This window comes from Spermophilus citellus, assembly GCF_964194105.1.
Source record: "Spermophilus citellus genome assembly, chromosome: 5".
Lineage (NCBI taxonomy): Eukaryota > Metazoa > Chordata > Mammalia > Rodentia > Sciuridae > Spermophilus > Spermophilus citellus.
Genome location: NC_138186.1, coordinates 130,440,705 through 130,460,380, shown reverse-complemented (window position 1 = coordinate 130,460,380; position 19,676 = coordinate 130,440,705). Strand labels below are relative to the sequence as shown.

Below are 19,676 nucleotides of genomic sequence, written 5' to 3'. Positions count from 1 at the left end.
GTGCTTAAAGCTTTGGAATTAGAAGAAAAACAGGATTCAAATGACAGTTTTGCTACTTACTAGGACATATAGACTTAGTTATTAAGACTTATTATTTAGATTTCTTATTAAGCATCAATACTGCCATCTGGAAAGTGGGTCTATTAATATTTACTTCAAAGGAGTGGTAAGCAAAGATTATATAATTTTTCCATTTTTAAAGAAACATTTATTGATCTGTACTATGTGCAAAACACTTCCTAAGTACAGTCATATAGCAAAGAAAATAAGATTTCATCCCAGGACTCATAAAGTTTATATGATATTGGGATTAGAACACTAATAACCAAATGAATATTTAATATTAAAGTAATGATATACAGGTAATGCATATAGTGTACTTTGCTTAGTTGTAACCATGTGGCAAATGCAAAATATTGCAGGGTTGAAAAAATAATAATCATTGCATTTTATTACATATATAAGGCCTGTATGTAATATGGTCATGTACACAAAATAAAGCAAGAAAAGCAGTGAAAGATAATGAATTTCCTTCTTGCAAAATGTTTAAAATAGAAGTCCCTTGAAAAGGATGCATATTCTTGGGATTTATATGTCAAACAAATCCCTTTCCTTTTGTTTAATGAAGGCAGAGCAGAAACTCCTAAGCAGAGTGGGTCTTCTCTGCTGTCTTCCCCTGATCTTCTTGCTAAAGCATTGGTCTGCCTGCTCTACTTGACAGCACAGTGTTGATGACATTGAAAAATCATTAATGAAGCTCCCCTCCCTAGACCCATCAGCAATTTACATTTCATAAATGAAATCAACAGCCTGGAAAAGTCAGTGCTCCATATGAAATGGCAGGTTGTCTGCCTCAACAACTCAGCATGGGGATTTCTTGATTTCATGTTTCTGAAATGCTTGTATGTGAGCCCAAAATGAAGGGCTCCAGGGACAAGTGTTTATACAAGTTAGATATTGCATTAATGTTCAATACTAGCTAGTGGTAGAAAAAAATGTAAGCAGAGAAGACTGAGTGAAAAAAAAAAAAGTGCCCATTCCTTTCTCTGGTCTCCAGATTTCAATCAACAGCATTAATCACTGTCCTTAGTTTCCTGTAGCTTCTCAGAACAGCCTTTGGGACTAAATATTTTAAATGTATATATTGTTGGTTTTTTAAAATATGACCAGAAATAGGTGCTAGTTGGGGACTTCTTCCTTATATGACTCAAAAATTAATCATAAGTAGAAATGTCATCCACACAATGAGGCATTAAACTCTTAATGACCAAATAGCCTAATAAAAGAGCTGCTCACCTTAGAAAATCTGATGACAATTTCTCACATACAAATTCCCATTTTGAATATTTCAAGGGTGAAGTCCAAATTGTGTATGAAGAAATAAAATTACATTGAAAGGTCATGCAATTTAATGAGCATAATTTTAAAATACTGATGCTCTTATCACTTAAAACTTTCACAATTTTACAACATTATTTTCTCCATTTTATGAACGACAAAATGGAGACTTGTTTTAAGAAATACTGAAGGTTGCAAAACTTAGTAAGGAATCTGGCTTTTAAAGACAGATTATATGATTCAAAAGCTGGCTCTTGACACTCCAAAACAAGTAATAATTTACTTTTATGTTATCTGATTAGTGTTTACATAATACTAAAACCCAGTAATCCTATTTCAGTGAGAGGATCCTCACACACTTGTATATTTGATAGTGCATGATAGGCAATTTTATGTACAAGTTGATTTTAGTTGTATTGCATGCTATAAAAATGTTATCCACAACTTTTAGTTCTTCTGCAAGATCTTTATACAAATATTAAAGCTAAGAGAATTCTATTGCAAGGGTAAAATGACAATGTGATTGAATAAGAGCCATGTGCAGAGTAAAAGAGCAAGGCTCTTTCAAAAAGAGGCACCTCATTTTAATTAGCAAAATAACAGCCAGCCCTATCCTAGGGGGAAAAAAAAAAGACTTAAACTTGTAGGCATCTGTTTCTGGGAAATTAAATTAAATGCCTCAGATGTACTTCAGAAGTGGAGAACTAAGGAGGATAGGGGGGGTCATTTGGTCCTTGTGATGGGCTTTCTGATTAGGGAGAAAAGGCTGAGAAGCTACAAGGGAGTCCTGTTACAGCCACCTGAAAACTGGAAGAATTTTGACAAGTTATTTTGTAAGCCTTAACTGCCTCATCTGCAAATGCAGATAAAAAATAACACTTACTTTATAGAAAAATAAAATAATACAAATTCACAGTGGACCAGAACTTGAACCATAATAAATTATTTAGAAAATTAATTTTTGCTACTAAAATTTGGCTAATTTGTTTGAAATTTATAACATTGGTTTTAGCATAATTCAATCAAAAAGGAACTTCCTGAGGGAAAAAAAAATTCTTTCTCTTTCAGTGAAACTCAAACTCATCAAAATTTACCACCAAAAAGAGTTTGGTAGTGTTTTATTATGGATGAAGGAACGACATGTAACTTAATTTTAGCCAGACTGGTATAGAAAAAGCACACAGCACCAGGAAAACCAATAATATAGGAGTCATTGAGTCAGTGGTGGTCGTATTTGGTATGGTTGAACACTGAACGATACTGCTTAATTGAAAAAATAAGAATAATACTACTTAATGGAAAACATATCATTCTAAAATAAAGATAAATGTAACAGCTATATGAAACTGAATTTTTCCTTTTAGTTCTAGAAGCATGAGATAAACCAATTTCTTCTAGGACTAAAATATACAAGTGAGACCTTTTTTGTTGTTGTTTCCTATTTACCATTTCCTTCACTATTCATTCAACAATATTTATTGATCAAATGCCATGTGTCAGTTATTTGACCAAATCCTGGTACATAAGTAGTAAAGAAGACATAGTTTTTGTTCAAAGAGCTTATCATCTAAACAGGGAATATAGACAGAGAAAAAAAACTATATAAATTATATTTTATATAACATTAAGGCACATAAAAAAAACATCAACATCAAATTTCTCCTATCCAGTGAAGTGAAAGTCTCAACAAATGGGGAGAAATATATGCCAAAAAGTGTCAAAGTAGATTAATAGCACTGACATCACTTTTTATAGGATGTGAATCTGAACCTTAAAGGAAGTAAGATGCAAATGACTATGTAATTCTCTATCATAAAATTTTGCAGTTAAACAGATGTGCTATTTTACACTGTAACTACAGAAAATGAGAAACTACAAAGATACAACCTGAGGTTTTTTTGTTTGTTTTTTGGCAATGCTGGAGTTTGAACCCAGGGCCTTGTGCATGAGAGGCAAACACACTACCAGCTAAGCTATATCCCCAACCCCTTAAGCTACAACCTGAATAACACTGGATAACACCATTTCTGAGGCATGGTCAATGCTCAGTGAGCATCCCTGTTATGGGTTTGCTTTTCCTGTTTTTGAAGGGAAGACAACTGTACTGTAACTAAATCATTCCATTAGACAAAAGAAGTCTCTTTGCCCAGGGATGGCACTATAACGCCTAAGCAAACCTGACTAAATAAGGCAAGGAACTGGAAATTTTAAAATACTATCATTATTACCTTGTATAGGTTGGTATCATAGGTATTACTTGGATATTTGTAAAAATTATGCATTTTTAAAAAACTATTTTTTATACTGATACTTTAGAATGCATAATTTATAGACAAAAGGAATTATCCCATGACGATAAGAAAACTGTTATTATTCCAATGTTTGCTTATGTTATTAAACTTAATATTGATATATTTCATTTATTTTTTAAAAGTAATAATATTAGAAATACTTATAAAACTGTAGTTATATAATTTTGAAATTATTAAATTAACCACCAGGTGGAGCTCCATGAATTAAGTGTATCAGTCAAAAATAGAAAATTGCTTAAATTGGTCAAACTGGGAAAATCATGGTAGTGATTATAATTTCTTCATTTTCAAAGCTCTTATGAATCATAGGAGATTGGATTTTATAAGAACAAGATGCCAAATCACTTATTAATATAAAACGTTTTGGCAAACTGGAGTTTGAAATCAAACTAGCTTTGCTTAAATTACTTTATGATTTATCAAAGGTATATTTTCCAATGACATAGTTATAAAAGTATAATGTAGTGATGAAAGTAACTATAACTGAAATTGAGAACATATAAGAAAAATCAATGAAAACTGTCTGTTAATCCACTTGTACTGATTAGTGTTCATTTTTTTTTTTTTTATTTGAATGTGTTTATGTACATGTTTTACTCCAGGACCTGAAACTAAAACAGATGAAAAGATCTCAAAATCCGGTAAGAACACTTGTTAAAACTTTAACATTAAAAAAAAAAAAAAGTTCTGTTTGGACTGAACAAGGCTGGTTGTACAATCAGGGCAGGGTGGGGTAAAGCCTTGAAACATGCAAAACACTGAAAAGATATCAGCGCACCCTCCCTATATATATTAAGTTAAAAGTATGCTAAAACTAAAGTAAATTCCATGCTAACAGTGTGTAAGTTTGTCAAAGTACCCCAACCATTAGCACTTTCTTCTCTCTGTTTATTTACTAGACAATTGAATATTGTTCACAAACTGCTAAGGTATTAATCTGAAAAAAAAAACTTATTCTTATGATCAGTTGAGCCTTATATACTTACATTCACCTATAATCAACCATTATTTTAAATCTCAAAACAGTGGTTTTATATACTTTAACGTAATAAATTCAACCCTTTTCTTTCTCATTGACTAAATATACAAATATTCTTTGGAGAGGCAATTGATTACCATATTGGCTATAAATTTAAAAATCAGAATGCCTTTATTTATTTATTTTGTCCTGGGGATTGTACATAGGGGCACTTAAAAACTGATCTACACTCCCAATCCCTTTTTATTTTTTTATTTTGATACAGAACCTCGCTAAGTTGCTGAGACTGTCTTAAACTTGTGATCCTCCTGCCTCAGCATGCAGAATCACTAGAATTACAGGCAAGCACCACCATGCCTGGCTAAATATCAAAATACCTTTAAAATTAATTTTCTAAAAGCATATTTTGCAAAAGATAAAGTCAAGAGATTAGCTGGCACTCAGGGCAGACAATAAAAGTTGGAGAAGAAACATCATAGATGAAAATACAGAAACAGAGATTATAAAATCTAGAAAAAAATTTGAATTAAGTATATTATATTTAGGGATAACCTAAATACTTTATATCTATATAAAGAAATGTATAGGACTATATCTATCTAAGCAAAAAAGGATCTATCTCTATATCTCTGTACAGTGAAATTGATGCTATATACATGCAGAAATTCATATTGTTGGTCTTAAAATATTTGCCTATTCTCATTTACACAAATTTGATCCTATATTTAAGTCGTTACTATAAGCAATTTTATATATATATATATATATATATATATATATATATATATATATGCACACACACATACACACACACTCATATATATTTAATGTTAGCCTGAATTATTAATGTCACTTTTCTTAAAGTTTCTGCCAGCTTATGAAAAGGAATTGTCTAAGTCATTTTATTTTTAGTGAATGAATATAACCATTTTAAATGACTTTATATAACCTCAAAGCGTTTATTCTCTGCCAGATGATAAAAAAAATAGCAATTTTAAGCTGTGGGAAAATGTATATAGAATTACAATGATATATTGAGTGTTTACATAATAAAAAAATTACTGAAATTTATATGTATTTTCAGAAAAAGAAAAATTGCATATAAAAATGAGAATTGCATATAAAAATGAGAATTCACTCATCAGATAAAAGCTGTTTTATCTTGTCCCTTCCTGTAAGCATGACATTGCATTTTATACTTTATTTTGCTGTTGGTATATAAACAAAAAATTACCATAGGCATTATAAATTACCTATTATTATTTACATTAAATATTTATATCTATTTTATGGGTCATTTATTTTTAACTTCCTATAAGGAAAGAGAAATTGGTATTACTGGCATTTTAAATAAAATATAACCAATAACCAATTTTTTGAGAACACATATTATGCTAATTTTGATGATGCAATTCTGGAATTATGCTTGATGATATTTACAAACAAGCAATAAGACGTTGTTTTTATTCCAAAAGAGTATAATTGGAATATAGACATGAACTGTTTAAAGATGGCTACAAGGCAAACTATATTAGTGAAACCTGGGAGGTCAGAGCCATTCCTGTAATTTACTGCAATCAGTAAAAGTATCATGGCAATGGTGTATTTAAAGTGAAATATTACAAATACATAAGAACAACTGAGCTAGGTAGATGATTACGCAGAATGCTGAAGAGAAAGACTGGGCTTTATGCTAGAAAGAAATGAATTTGACTACCTTTGCCACTTGTTAGGGGTGAATTTACTTCTAAATCACTTCTTGTTTCTGAATTTGTTTCCATATCTATTGAATGAAGGCCATTATCCTAACTTAACAGGGTTATCGTACAAAACAGAGGTAATGCTTTCCACTTGGTACAACTTCAATAAATGCTTACTCTATTTAGGAGTAAGCTCAGAGGGAGGGGTGATCATAGCAGTAATGGGAGACAGGGAGAAAAAGACCAAGCAGCAAGAGACTCCAGGGGTCACAGGATAAGCAGAACAGGGTAAAATTCAATAGTAATATGCAACAGGGTATAGCATGCTATAAGGTGGTTCCTAAAATTTAGGGACTATGTTGTAATAGTCAGGTTTTTGTTGTTACTGTTGTTGCTGTGACCAAAATGTCTGCAAGAACAACTTAGAAGAGAAACAATATATTTTGTCTCATGGTTTCAGAAGTCTCAGTTTATGGTTTGCCAACTCCATTGCTCTAGTTTCCAACTTAAGCAGAATATCATGGCAGAAGGATATGGAGTAGGAAAACTTTTCAGATCAATGACAGCTAGGAAACAGAGAGGGAAGAAGGATCCAGGGATAAGATAAATATTTCCAGGAACACTCTCAATGATCCACTTTCTAGGAGGGTACTCCCAGTAGTCCATTCAACTATTAATGGATTAATCCTCAATCCATTAATTCACAAATGGATTAATCCAATATTGAGATCAGAGCCCTCATTATCCAATCATTGCCTAAAAGCCTCATCTCTGAACCTTGTGTTATTGAAGAGTATGCTTTTAACACATGAGCTTTTGGGGGACACTTCGGATCCAAAACAAAATTTAAAAAGGAGGAAAAAGTAAAATTTGTAACCGCGAGGACTTGAATAAGAAAAAAGGGTTATTATTGTCTTAGGATGGCATGCAACATAAAATCCTACAGAAGGAAAATAGAGACAGATATTTGAACCAAAATATTTTTATAATAATTTAGGCATTATAAAATCAGTAGGGGCACAATATAAAGGTGGCGTAGAGAAGAAGCAATGGCTTTGGAGTTTTAATTTTAAATTAATTAACTTCATTTACCTTCCAAATTATTTATAGCCATGACTAATATTCAATGTAGAATGATTTTTCGTTTCTTAAAATCACTCAAACTTGAAACCCACTGAAAACTACTAATGACATTTTGTCATATATTCCTTCAGGCATATAAACACATATGATTTAAAAACACAATCATTCTCCCTGTATTGTGCTATAAATGCTTTTGTAATTGCCAAGCTGTTTCACCAGAAGAAAATAGATGCTGATGACATAGCTATATATAACCTCGAATACAATGTCTGTGAGTTTGGAGAAGATGGTCAAATACCACAAATACCACAAATACCACAGCTGCAAAAATGAAAAGGATGCTTCTAAGGTGGAGTGGATGTTGGTTTCCACAAAGAGATATTCTATAGACACGAGAAACTTAGGAATGATCATTTTGAATCTGCAGATTGTATCCATCGGTTCTGGGGTTTCAAGTAGAAAAAGGAGAGAGCTCTTCAAGAAAAATGAGCAAGCAGATAGAAGAGTCAGGAACAAGGACAACTTCTTGGAGAAGTAAAAGAACTGGCAGAGAGATGGAAAGAGCCTTAGCGGGAAGTCTAAGAGCTTAGTGTGCCTGCCTTTCCCAGCATCCTGAAGTGGAGACACTTTCAGGAAGGAGAAAATGTCAGCAGTCAGTACCAGTGCCTCTTTCAGAAAGGTGAAGAGATGTGATGACCGAGAAAAAATCATTATTTTGACACATAAACCTGTCATTCTGTACCCTTTTCTGAAAAACCTTGAATAGTGTGATGGAAGCAGCTTGTAAGAATGAAGAAGGGAATTTATCATAATAATTGAAGGCAGAATACAAAACTTTTTTTTCAGAAGTCTCTTACTAAGAGGCGAACATTGATATTCCAGAACAAAGAATCAATGTCATATTTTTTAAATTACTTCTCATGTTTATGATAGAATGGAGAATTCTAAGAAGAGCAAAACATCCATAGAGGGAAATCTTAATTAGGAGAGAACTGTCCCAGATATTAGAAGTGTTGGGAGACACACTGAAGAAGGAAAAAATTAGTTTAATTAAAGGGAAGGAAAAAAAATTCTCCAGAGCTTTGAGGGAATAATGAAAGGATGATTAAATTAGAGTTGAAGGTATATGAGGATTCTACTGCTTGGTGATCTTTTCTTAAAATTCTGTGAAGATGACCAATAACATTTGTTGCAAAATTCAGGGGATGGTTTTCTTGTTGCTTAATAAGGTGATCCCTAGACAATATTAGACAATGTTTTTCACCTCTTATTTTTCAAAGTAAAAGAATCATTTATATGGCAAAACTAAACCTCTTAACTGACTACTGTTTAAAAAAAGTGAAACAACAACAAAATATGACTTTTGTGATACTAGAGAAATATTATGATAATTTAGTTTTGATACAGCATAATATTTAGGCACAATTTTTTCAATCTCTCAATGAAAACGAATACAAACAGGGCATATGGTTTGTTAGGTTATTAAATAATAGTTAAACATTACTTTCAGGAAGAAGTAGACCCTAATGATAAGTGGTAATATCATTAAGAACAAAAATGGATACTGTTTAGATTCCACATATATGTGAGGTCATGCAGTATTTGTTTTAGTTTTCCATGACTGACTTATTTTACTTAGCATGATGTCCTCCCGGGTATCCATGTTTCTTCAAAAGGCATGGGGAACATTGAATAAATGATACAAAGTTTCAGTTATGCACAATGAATACATTTTGGAGATTAAATGTACAGGATGATAGTTGCTGTGCTCTGGATGTTTGGATATTCCTAAAATTCTAAGTTGAAAACCTAATTACCTATATGATAGTATTAACAGGTGAGGTATTTAGAAGGTGATTCATGTCCCTGCAAAGGAGTTTCATGGGACTTGTACCTATATAAAACAGGCCTTAAAGAATCATCTTGTCTCTACCATCATGTGAGGCCACAGCAGGAAGGCACTGACAAAGATCCAGAAAGCCATCACCAGATGCTAAATTCCAATCTACTGACATCTTTTTTTTTTGAAGAAATATGAGCTTATTTATTATTAGTTCCATTATAGCTACAAAATGTTAAATGTTGTAAAACACTGTCAGGGACATGTCACTAGCATACCGAAATATCATATATTTAATTTAGTAAGTAATACTGAAAAATCATAGAGAAACATTACCCTCCCAAAATTGCTTCCACAATAATAGTTATATACTAAATGGACATATATTTCTCTAAGTAAACTATAGTTGTATTTGCAAATTTTAAATAGCATCAAATTAAAAGAGGCAAGATCTAGCTGGGCAAATAGACTGAGGCTGGAGGATTTCAAGTTCAAAGCTAGCCTCAGCAACAAGCCACTAAACAACTCTTTGAGACCCTGTCTCTGAATCAAATACAAAATAGGGCTGTGTATATAAGATTCAGTAGTCCATTAGCCCTGAATTTAATCCCTACTTCTACTGACATCTTGATCTTGGACTTCACAGCTTCTCAAACTATTACAAATAAATTTGTTTATATGATACCCAGTCTATGTTATTTTGTTAGAGTAGCCAGAACAGAACAAGTCATTGATTATATTTAATAACATTGCTGTGCATTGAGAAAATTTGCCAAGGGAGTTAATCTTAAGTGATGTACTCACCGCCAAAGAAACCTCACAAAAGTCATAACTGTATGAGATAATGGATATGTCACTTCACATGATGTTAATGAATATTTAACAATACATACATATATCAAAACATGACAGTGTATACCTTGAATACATACAAGTTATTTGTCTAGCATGCCTCCATAAAGCAGGAAAAATAATTTAAAATAAAAGAGGAGTATTATGTTTTTTACCAAAAAGACTTAAATGATTAACAATAATTTGCTTTTCTTATTTATTCAGAAAATTAATATTCATGTACAAAATCTTCAGATTTCTATAAATATCTAATAAAAATATTCTGCCTGTACCTCACTTTCTTTAAATTGAATGCAATACCTCTTCCATTCTCTGACTCTTTTGTTCCTTAACTCTCTAAATGGCATTTATGACTCACCATTAATTTACATTGACTTAAATATCTGAGTCATTTTTACCTCCCCCTTCTATTTCAGAACTCAGCATTCAAGTAGGTCCCGAGTTATGTGTTCTTCCAAATGTCTCTTAAATTGTGTTCTCTCTTTTTTATCTTCCTTATAAGATGCTGGTACTGTTCCAATTTCCTTTATGAATAAATAAATGAACTCATTAACTAAATATCTTCCTTCCATTTTCTATTTAAAGATACACCTCCAGCCAATGCTGCCTTTACAAAGGGAATGTCTGCAGGGAGCAATGCTAGGTTACCACTGTCCCTGCCACTATGTTATAGTGACCCCAACATATTTCTTCTTAGCTTCTATTTATCTAATCCACCTCAACAACCCCACATATACACTTAAAAAGCATTACCACTTTCATGAATTTTTATCTAATCAGAGTCTTTTGAATCTTTCACTCAGACCCATATTGAAAGCATAATACATCTTCATCTTGCTTTCAATCTTGTGAAAATGCCTTCTCTTCTCTCCTTTATTCCAGCCATAAACATACACCATGAGTTCTTCACTCTTGGTCTCTTTTCACATGTTTTCTTATGACATGTCATGTGGCATTCATGTTTGTTGCTTAGACTTTTTTTCCTGTAATTGTTTTCTAAGCTTCCATATTATCTCTGAAGTTAACTTTATCTTTTCTAAGACAGAAAAATCACTCAAAAGCCACCATAGCCACAGTAGGTCAATAACATATCCTATGGGAAAAAAAAGTTATTTGATTATTTTTAAACATATAATTTTATATGTGCTTTGTCATTGTAATACAATACATACAGAGAAAGTTTTTTGGTGTGTAAAAGACCAGTGGAGGCAGGATGGTATAGTGGGAGTAGCTCCAGGACAATAGACATGAAGTGATCTATATTAAGTTGCTAAACTTCTAACTCTCAGTTTTAAAATAGAGTTGATGACAAGATATTGCATGCCAATGTACAAGCTTGTTGTGAGAGTCATGTAATATAATGTATGTGAAAATGCCAAAGAGACACCAAAACAAAATTTAAAGTGTTATCATCTGTGCCCTTGCTGTTTAAAGTGTGGTCCATATTTTCTTCAGCATCTTCTTTCTGGTTGCTTGTTGGAAATGTAGAATCTTAAGTCCTAACAAGAACTGCTGAACAGGAATTTGCATATTAACAAGGTCCCTAAGTCATCCATATGCTCATTGAAACTTGAGTAGAATTGTTCAAGAATCCATAGATACCTATTACCACCTTCTCTCCTGAGGGAGGAGGGGACATCAGGATCTCTCTTGCCACATGTTTGGCGACTTCAAAGTGGACATATTTGGTCCCTTTTTATATAATTTTCAATGTTTCATTCACTTTAGGTTCATTCTTAGCTGTTAAATAGCCATGCCCAAAGCACTGTAAAATTGCTTTCTAACTAGCAGTGAGATCCTCACATGTGCTGTGAATTCTAGACTTTGGTCATCCTAAAAATGACTATAGAAAACAGGGTGCTTTCCCTGAGATAGCATATGCAAGGTGGTACTGGGCCTACCTGTGCATTCATTTGCACTTAAAAGCAATAAATAAATCAATATTTCATTAGAAGAACATGTATAAGAAGGGTAAACTGTCTTTATACTTTACCAACTGGGTAAAAAATTCCACACACTCATTTAATGTGTTAGTAATAGAAAAACAGTGCTGGTACCTATTAGTCACCAGAGTGACTATCACTTATGGAACTTGTAATTGATTATTCCATTAAATTTATGTCTTTCTTCCATAAGAATAAACACATTACAATGCCTATTTAAAAGTTACCATAGTGATCCTGCAAAAGAATTAAATATATATTAGGTATTTTGTTAGGTTTGGGGAATAAAACGATCTATAAGTTAAACTCTCAAGAAATATACCAAGCAAAGATCATTACATGAACAGATAATGGCAATAGCAAGGAATACCTAAGATCAAGTAAGCAAATGGCGTACAGAGTATGCACACTTTGTGAACACATAGGGAAATTATTTTTTGTCCTTTAGCCTAGATATTCAGGAAATAAATATCCAAAGTAGAAGGTATTATACTTGTCTTCAAATATGGGTAAGATGAAGCTTCCCTGGGTAGACACTCCAATGAGATTCACAGGAGCCATCAATACTGGTGGAAAGTGAAGCACTCTGGGAACTAGAAAACAACTCACTTGGCATCAAGTGTGAAGCAGAGAATGGGAGTGGGGCAGGCAAGAGGGCCATAGGAACAGAAAACCAACCATGGCTTCCCTTCCCTGGTTGCTTGTTCTTAACGGACTTTAGGAATAATTAAACATCTTTAAACAAAATGAGACACAAGTTTAAATTAATTTTCCAATTGCTCATTACAACTGAGATTGGAAATAAAAAGAGTGTTGAGTTTTAAAAAAATTGATTTCTGGGTTGTGAGAATATTGCACTGATTCCTGGAGCTATTAATCCTTATAGTGCACTAGTAGGAAAGAGTGAGATTGTAGAAATAAAATCAACATTGACATAAATTGGGAGATAGAGGGAAATGATGAGAAAAATCTAGGATAACTCTTAGGTTTCTGTTTCGGAATAAAATGTGAACAGCAATGTAATTAACTGTGATCTGAATTTCTAAAAGAAATAACAAATTTAAAAAAGGAAGGTGTGCTTTCCCTGAGACAGTATATGCAAGGTGGTACCTGGTCTACCTGTTATGTAAAGCTTGGATATATTATTTAGATATTATTATTATTATTATTATTATTATTATTATTATTATTAGATTAGTTACTATATGTTAGGTGATATGGCAAATACAAAAATAGATTCTAAAACACAATCAAGTTCCTCTCCTCCTAAAGGGAGAATCATATATTACTTGTTTGATATGCAAAAAAGTATATTTATGGGCACCTAGAGGCAGAATATAGCTAAAATTTGAAAGATCTCAGAACAGATATTCTGGCTAAAATGATCAGAGTTTTGAACATCTCCCATGGAGCATGTGAAGTGTGAAAAGGAACAAGAACTGAGGAAGCAAACCAGGAAGGACATTATTATTTAAGGAATGGGCAGAGGAGATGAAGATCTCAAAGAAGGAAGGAAGGGAGGGTAGGAGGGAGGGAGGAAGAGAGGATTGAAGAGGTAGACAAGTAGGTAGGTGGAGGGGAGGAAGGGAGGAAAGGAAGAGAAGGACAAGAGAGACATTGTCTTAGAATTTAGAGATACTGTCTCAGAAACCAGGGAGAAAAACAATTCCAGGAGGAGAAAACTGCCAAAGTGTTAAATGTGACAGAAATTGACAGCAAGGTAATGACTGAAAAGCATTCATTATAATGTATACAATGGAACCATTAATTATCTTAAGAGTGGTTTCAGTGGAACAGAGTGAAAGTAAATCAAATTACTGCATGTTGAAGCATTTTTTTTTAAGATCAAGAATTGAGGTCAGAAAATATTGAGAAAATATTTTTTATACATATAGGCTATTATTTCAGCATTTTGTCAAAAGAAGAAAAAAGGACATTTTAGTTAGCAAAATATAATGGAATAGTTTTTGTTTTTTTTTTAAGGAGGTGAGATAGCAGAGAGTTTATGGTGGAAATGGTCCGTAACTTATCAAATATATTTATAGCAACTGTGTTCCCAACTTTCAACTTTATTGGGTTATAAAAGGGTATAACACATTTTAAATTCTAAAAACTTGAATTAAATTCTTCCTTCTAAAAGCGTATAACTTTATATAGCTCGGTTTAGCAATGACTATTGTTATCAGGGTAGGGGTTCTGCAGTATTAGGAAGCTCTTCCTTGCACTTATGTTCCACTGAGGGCATTGCATAGGACACTAATTTCAATCAGAACATAAAAAAAAATTTTTGAGGTTCAATGAATTTGGGTCAAGATATAACAATTAATCACATACATGAACTCATTAGGGAAGAATGATAGTAAAGAAACAAGCTGAGTTTATTTCATGCAGTGTTTCCCAAATTCATTCCACTGTGTTTATTATGTAACATAATGACAGTGTTAAGCTGAGCACACTGGGGAGCAATGATATCTTACTCTCATTCACTAAAAGCATTTGGAGGAGCAGTAGAGAAAACATGATAGGATTTAAAAAAATATATAATGATAACATTTATTGAAGAAAATAAAAGCCTAAGTGAGAATGACTGGAAACATTATTCAAACTGAGCTGTAATTAGAAGAATTAATATATGTTAATATGTAAATACATTTATATTCAGACATTGTGGTTTAAAAGTTTTATTTAATTTTTTTTCTGCAAATAAGAGGAAAAAAAATCCTCTCTTTTTTTGCCTATAACTTCTATAAATTTTGGAGTCAGGGATAGAGATGATCATTTTCTTCCCATTTAAAAACATGGGTTAGAAAATATGCTGGAATGAAACACAGTCTACTGTTTTTGTCACTAATATGTATAGAATAGCCACCAGGTATTTGCCATTATAATATATGAAGAAGGTTTATGTATAAGGAAAAATAATAAATTGAGGAAGTTGTAATGATGTTAACCATGTTAGCTCACAGATATTTATTCAGTCTCTAGTAAGTCAAATCTTTAAAAAAAATGGCTAATATTAGCAAAAGAAATAATCAACTACTCAAAAGAATTCATAAACATATGTATGTAAGCTAAATTTGACCTCATAATATAACATTATAAATTATCATTAGGTTCCATTGTTTACAGAAGTTATAGGCAAAGAAACAGACTCAGAAAGATCAAATGTGCTTCTCCATTGCAATATTCGTAGACAGGATGATTTGGCTTCTTTACATCTTAGTGATTTTACTCACATATTCAACTTGATTTCTGAGGAAGTGAAAGATCTACAATATCACAACTGTGGTCTTTTATTTCAAGGTAAGCTTAAAAAGTGATGTACTTTACTCTTGCCAAAATATACAGAATATTACTCTACTACTAAAATATAAAATTAAAAACACTACTCTACTCTCAGAATGATATAAACAGACATAAAAGGAGAAAGGGATGGGAAAGGGAAAAAAAGTTGGAGTTGTTGATTATTTTGAACTGGAAGTCTAAAGTAATACCTACACAATAAATGTAGATGACATTAATAATAAATCAGGACAGTAGATTATATGTTCCTTGAGTAAGATTTTTTTGTTGGTCTTTCCTCATGTCTAGAACAGTTTCTGGCATGTAAGAGGTCATCTTTGAGTGAGCAATGTAATGAGTTCTTTTATGTAGTAAAATGGACCTCCAAACATTTTTCTTACTCTGTTAAGTGAAAAAATTACAATAAATTTTAAGGCATTTCAGCATGGTTCTGGGAGAAAAAACAACATTACTATATTAGGTATAAATTATACTAGTAAGTACATGAGGTAAGTTTGTAGATTAGGCATGTGGTATATCTTTGAAAACCTGACAAGGACACAATTATTGTTTTTTTGGCTTACATAAACAAATGCAATTTTTTTTGTATGACTCAAGTGTTTTAGTCTAGAAAGATCTTTCTGTGTAAACTTATCTTCCAAAGGTCAGGCAAGAAAAAATGTATATATGTGCATACATACATATATACATATATATATATATATATATATATATATATATATATATATCTTATAAATATTAAAATAGATTTTCTATAAATATTTATAGAAAAAAATATATATCTATATATTTATATATTTATAGAATATATATATAAATACATATTTATTATAAATACAAATATGTATTTCTTAAATAAATGAGTATAGGACAATTATATATTTTTTCTCAGTGGAGCTGCATCAGGGATATTATTCATGCTCTGCAGATCCTAGGTAAATATCCAAGTCGTGTCTATTAAGAGAAAAAAGGAAAAATAAAAGTAGCTTCTTTAAAATTTATACAACTATACTCACCTATTGCTGTAAAGAAAATGTTACTGGCCATTCTTCAGACAGTTCATCTTGTTATTACAATAGTATTTTAGACCCCACTGAAAGTCATAATTTTTAGTATTTAGGATTTTCTCAGATGATTTTCTTCCCATTCTAATTTAAGCAAATAAAAAAAAAATGCTCTCTTTTGTTATTTTTTTAAATTCACTAAAAATCTTCCTTTTCATTTTAACACAATCTAGAAACTAATGCAGAGGGAGTGGTCATGACATTTGAACTGAGACCTTTTAGGGTGGCAAAACCAGTTTCTTAGAGCAGGTTTTATTGCTTGCCTTAGAGAAAGTTAGTATGGTTCTTTTAAATTAAATGAAAAACCTAGAAATTGTTTAGACAGTTATCAACTCTATTACAAAAGTTTCTGTTGCCTGGCTAATATATGAGTTACTCTGACAGAACATTACAAAATTTACAAGCGTCAAGTGTTCCCCATGTAAACATATTACTTAGTTTATATATTCTTTGCTATGCTAAAATATGCAAGTTTCATTGATTATTAGAACTTAGTCTCTATCTTTTTCTTCTTATCTTTTTGTAATGCTTGACATAGTATCTGATTTTTAACAGTGGTCTTAGCTCAAATATTCTTTTATGTTTCAATTTAGTGGATTTATATAATGATATTCCTATACAGAAATATTTCTCAGGCTTGTGATAAAGTATTTCACAGTTGTTACATGCTTAAAAGAGAGCTGGTATTTAATAGTTGAATTATATTCCAGAGGAAAATGTTTCAGAGGCCTTTGTGGGCAAACATTGGGAATCTCCCCTTTTCTTTCACAAGCTATGCTGCTCAAATTAGCACTCAACATCAAAAAACATATTAAATAAGGAAATATATTATTTCTTTGTTTGCAGTAGACAACAAAAGAAATAGTAATTCACTACCTCTCTCTTCTCCTTTCATTTCCTTGCTTGGAGAACAGAATATTCTCATGCTCAGGCACTTAGCTTACAACAGATAAAACAACAGCAAACATGGCAGGATTAGTGTTTTGGGGACCCTGCCTGGCCTCTTTAGATATGCCTGCCCAGGTTCAGACATTTTAGTGTGCTTTTGTCTGGCCAAATCCTCTATCCTCATCTTATTTACTGACCAATGCCTGATCAAAAACAAAAATTGTATCTCATAGGTCTTAGGGGTTCATATCTTATTGTCTCATTTTTTTTCCCCTAAGATCCACTTAAATGATCAGGGTGTGATGGGAAAGTGTGTAACGTGATAGAGTTTGTAAATTATGTAATGAAAACATGCTGTGCCACGTGTTGCCAATCAATTAAAAATTATCTTTAATGCATTTTCTATTCCAGGTCAAAAGACAACCTAATAGTCACTCCTAAACGTGGTATAATTGTCTCTCCTTTTTAGGCAAAATAATCATGAAAAACACTAATGACAAATGCTATGTACAAAACTTGCCTATGTTTTATTTTCACACATTCCAAAGCAAGATGATCACAACATAATTTTGAAAAATCTCTTATATAGGGAGAAAAATGGAACATTTCTGTTAATGATATGGGTCAGTAAAAGGCTACAGAGCCAAAAGAATTATTTTTTGTCACCCCTTCTCAAATAATTCAGCAGCATCTTGAATGAGTCAGTAGTGGGAACGCATTTTTTGTGTGAATTTTTTGATAAGCAATATTCCATTTTATATGGTATTTTCATTTATTCGCCGATGACAGTTGTTGGTTATGACAGTGAGAAAATGCACAAGAGCTAAAAAATATTAAGGTAGTAGTTGCAAACCTGTCTCCTCAATATCAAAATTAGGGGGGGCAATGAATACAAATTTATAAATTATTGGACATAATTTCAATGTATAGGAATGTTGGCTTGTATAGAATGCTGAAAGCACAGATTGGCTACTTTTTACCTGTCTTGGAAAGAAGTTTGTGTCTTTGTCCATTTTCTGTTACTATAAAAGATATATGAAGCTGAGTAGTTTATTAAAAAAAAGAGGTCTATTATACTCTCAGTTCTGAATACCTAAATTATGGTACTGGCATCTACTTGATGTCCGATGAAGGCTTTCTTTCTGCGTCATGAAATGGCACAGAACATCACATGAAAAGACTTAGAAAGAGTTTGGTTTTATAGGAAAGCCATACTTCTGATAATCCATTAATTCAATAATTCATTAATTTTTGAATGATTAAGCCACTCATGAGTGCAGAGCTGTAACGACTAGTTATATTAATAGTCCCATTTGATATTTCCTCTTAATACTTCACAATAGGAATGAAATTTTAACATGCATTTTAGTGGAGACACTAATACTATAGCAGTCAGGAAAAGTTTCTACAGGGAAATATAGGTTGAACTGAGTCTTAATAAATCAACAGGTATGGTGGGAAGTGGCAAAAAGAGGAAAAGAATAGGAGATGAGAATGGAAACAAGGGAATGAAAATGCTACATTTGAGGATACATTGGAGACAGAAACTGAGGAGGGAATGGACAAATGGAGACACACTTAATACATACTTAGGAAATAAAATCAGTAGGAATTTTTGGAGAATTGAACAGTGATAGAGAGCATGGAGAGGAATCCTGGATGATCTCTAGCCTCCTTGATAAAATAGCAGATAGAACTTAGGCAATGTGTTTGGCAGAAGAAAAAGTAAGTAGATCATAAGTTCAACTTTGAATTTTAAGGTTTGAATTCGCTGATACATATACACCTTTCTTTACAATGTGGATCAGTAATAGAATAAACACAATTATTCTTTTATATTCTATTCTTACCCATGTTTTCAAATAAAATATGTAATATCAGGAATTACTATCCTTGTTTTAATTGATAGATAAGCTGGTAAACTAAATATTCTTTAAGGTTTAATTACTTAGCATGTACCAAATGCTGTGTCAATGATTGTTGAAGGAATGATGGAATAATTGAATAGTTATGGGCACAATTGTTAATAGTATAACATGTTTGTATTAAAAAAAGTCTTCAAACATGTTCTCTATCAGTTTCCTATTGACTTCCTCCAATCTCTCACGTTTGATCATGGTGACAACAAAATCTTTGTTGCTAAATAGTTTTGTCAACATCACCTCAAGCCCTGTTGAGGCACAGGACCAAAATATCCCCTGACTACTCATTTGAGCAAAACATAAGATCATTCTGAGAAGACTCATGAGAACAGAATGGTTAAGAGTAGAATGCTTGAATAGTGACTAAATATATTCCATAGAAATTTATTGCAGTACAACTGAAGAAACAACAAAATAAGCTTTCCTAGGAAACAGCACAGTGCACAGTCAAT

General features: G+C 32.2%; 1 protein-coding gene across 7 annotated transcripts in view; it reads left to right on the top strand.

Moving 5' to 3' along the window:
• TRDN (triadin) overlaps positions 1-19,676 on the top strand; it is a 400,855-nt gene that overhangs the window by 311,855 nt on the left and 69,324 nt on the right. For 6 of the 7 annotated variants that reach the window (XM_081295982.1, XM_081295978.1, XM_081295981.1 and 3 more), the window contains one exon: positions 4,253-4,291. The exons of the other annotated variant lie outside the window; for it this stretch is intronic. In XM_081295982.1, the coding sequence (XP_081152108.1) occupies positions 4,253-4,291 (39 nt within the window). The remainder of the gene's footprint in view (positions 1-4,252; positions 4,292-19,676) is intronic. 7 annotated transcript variants of the gene reach the window in all.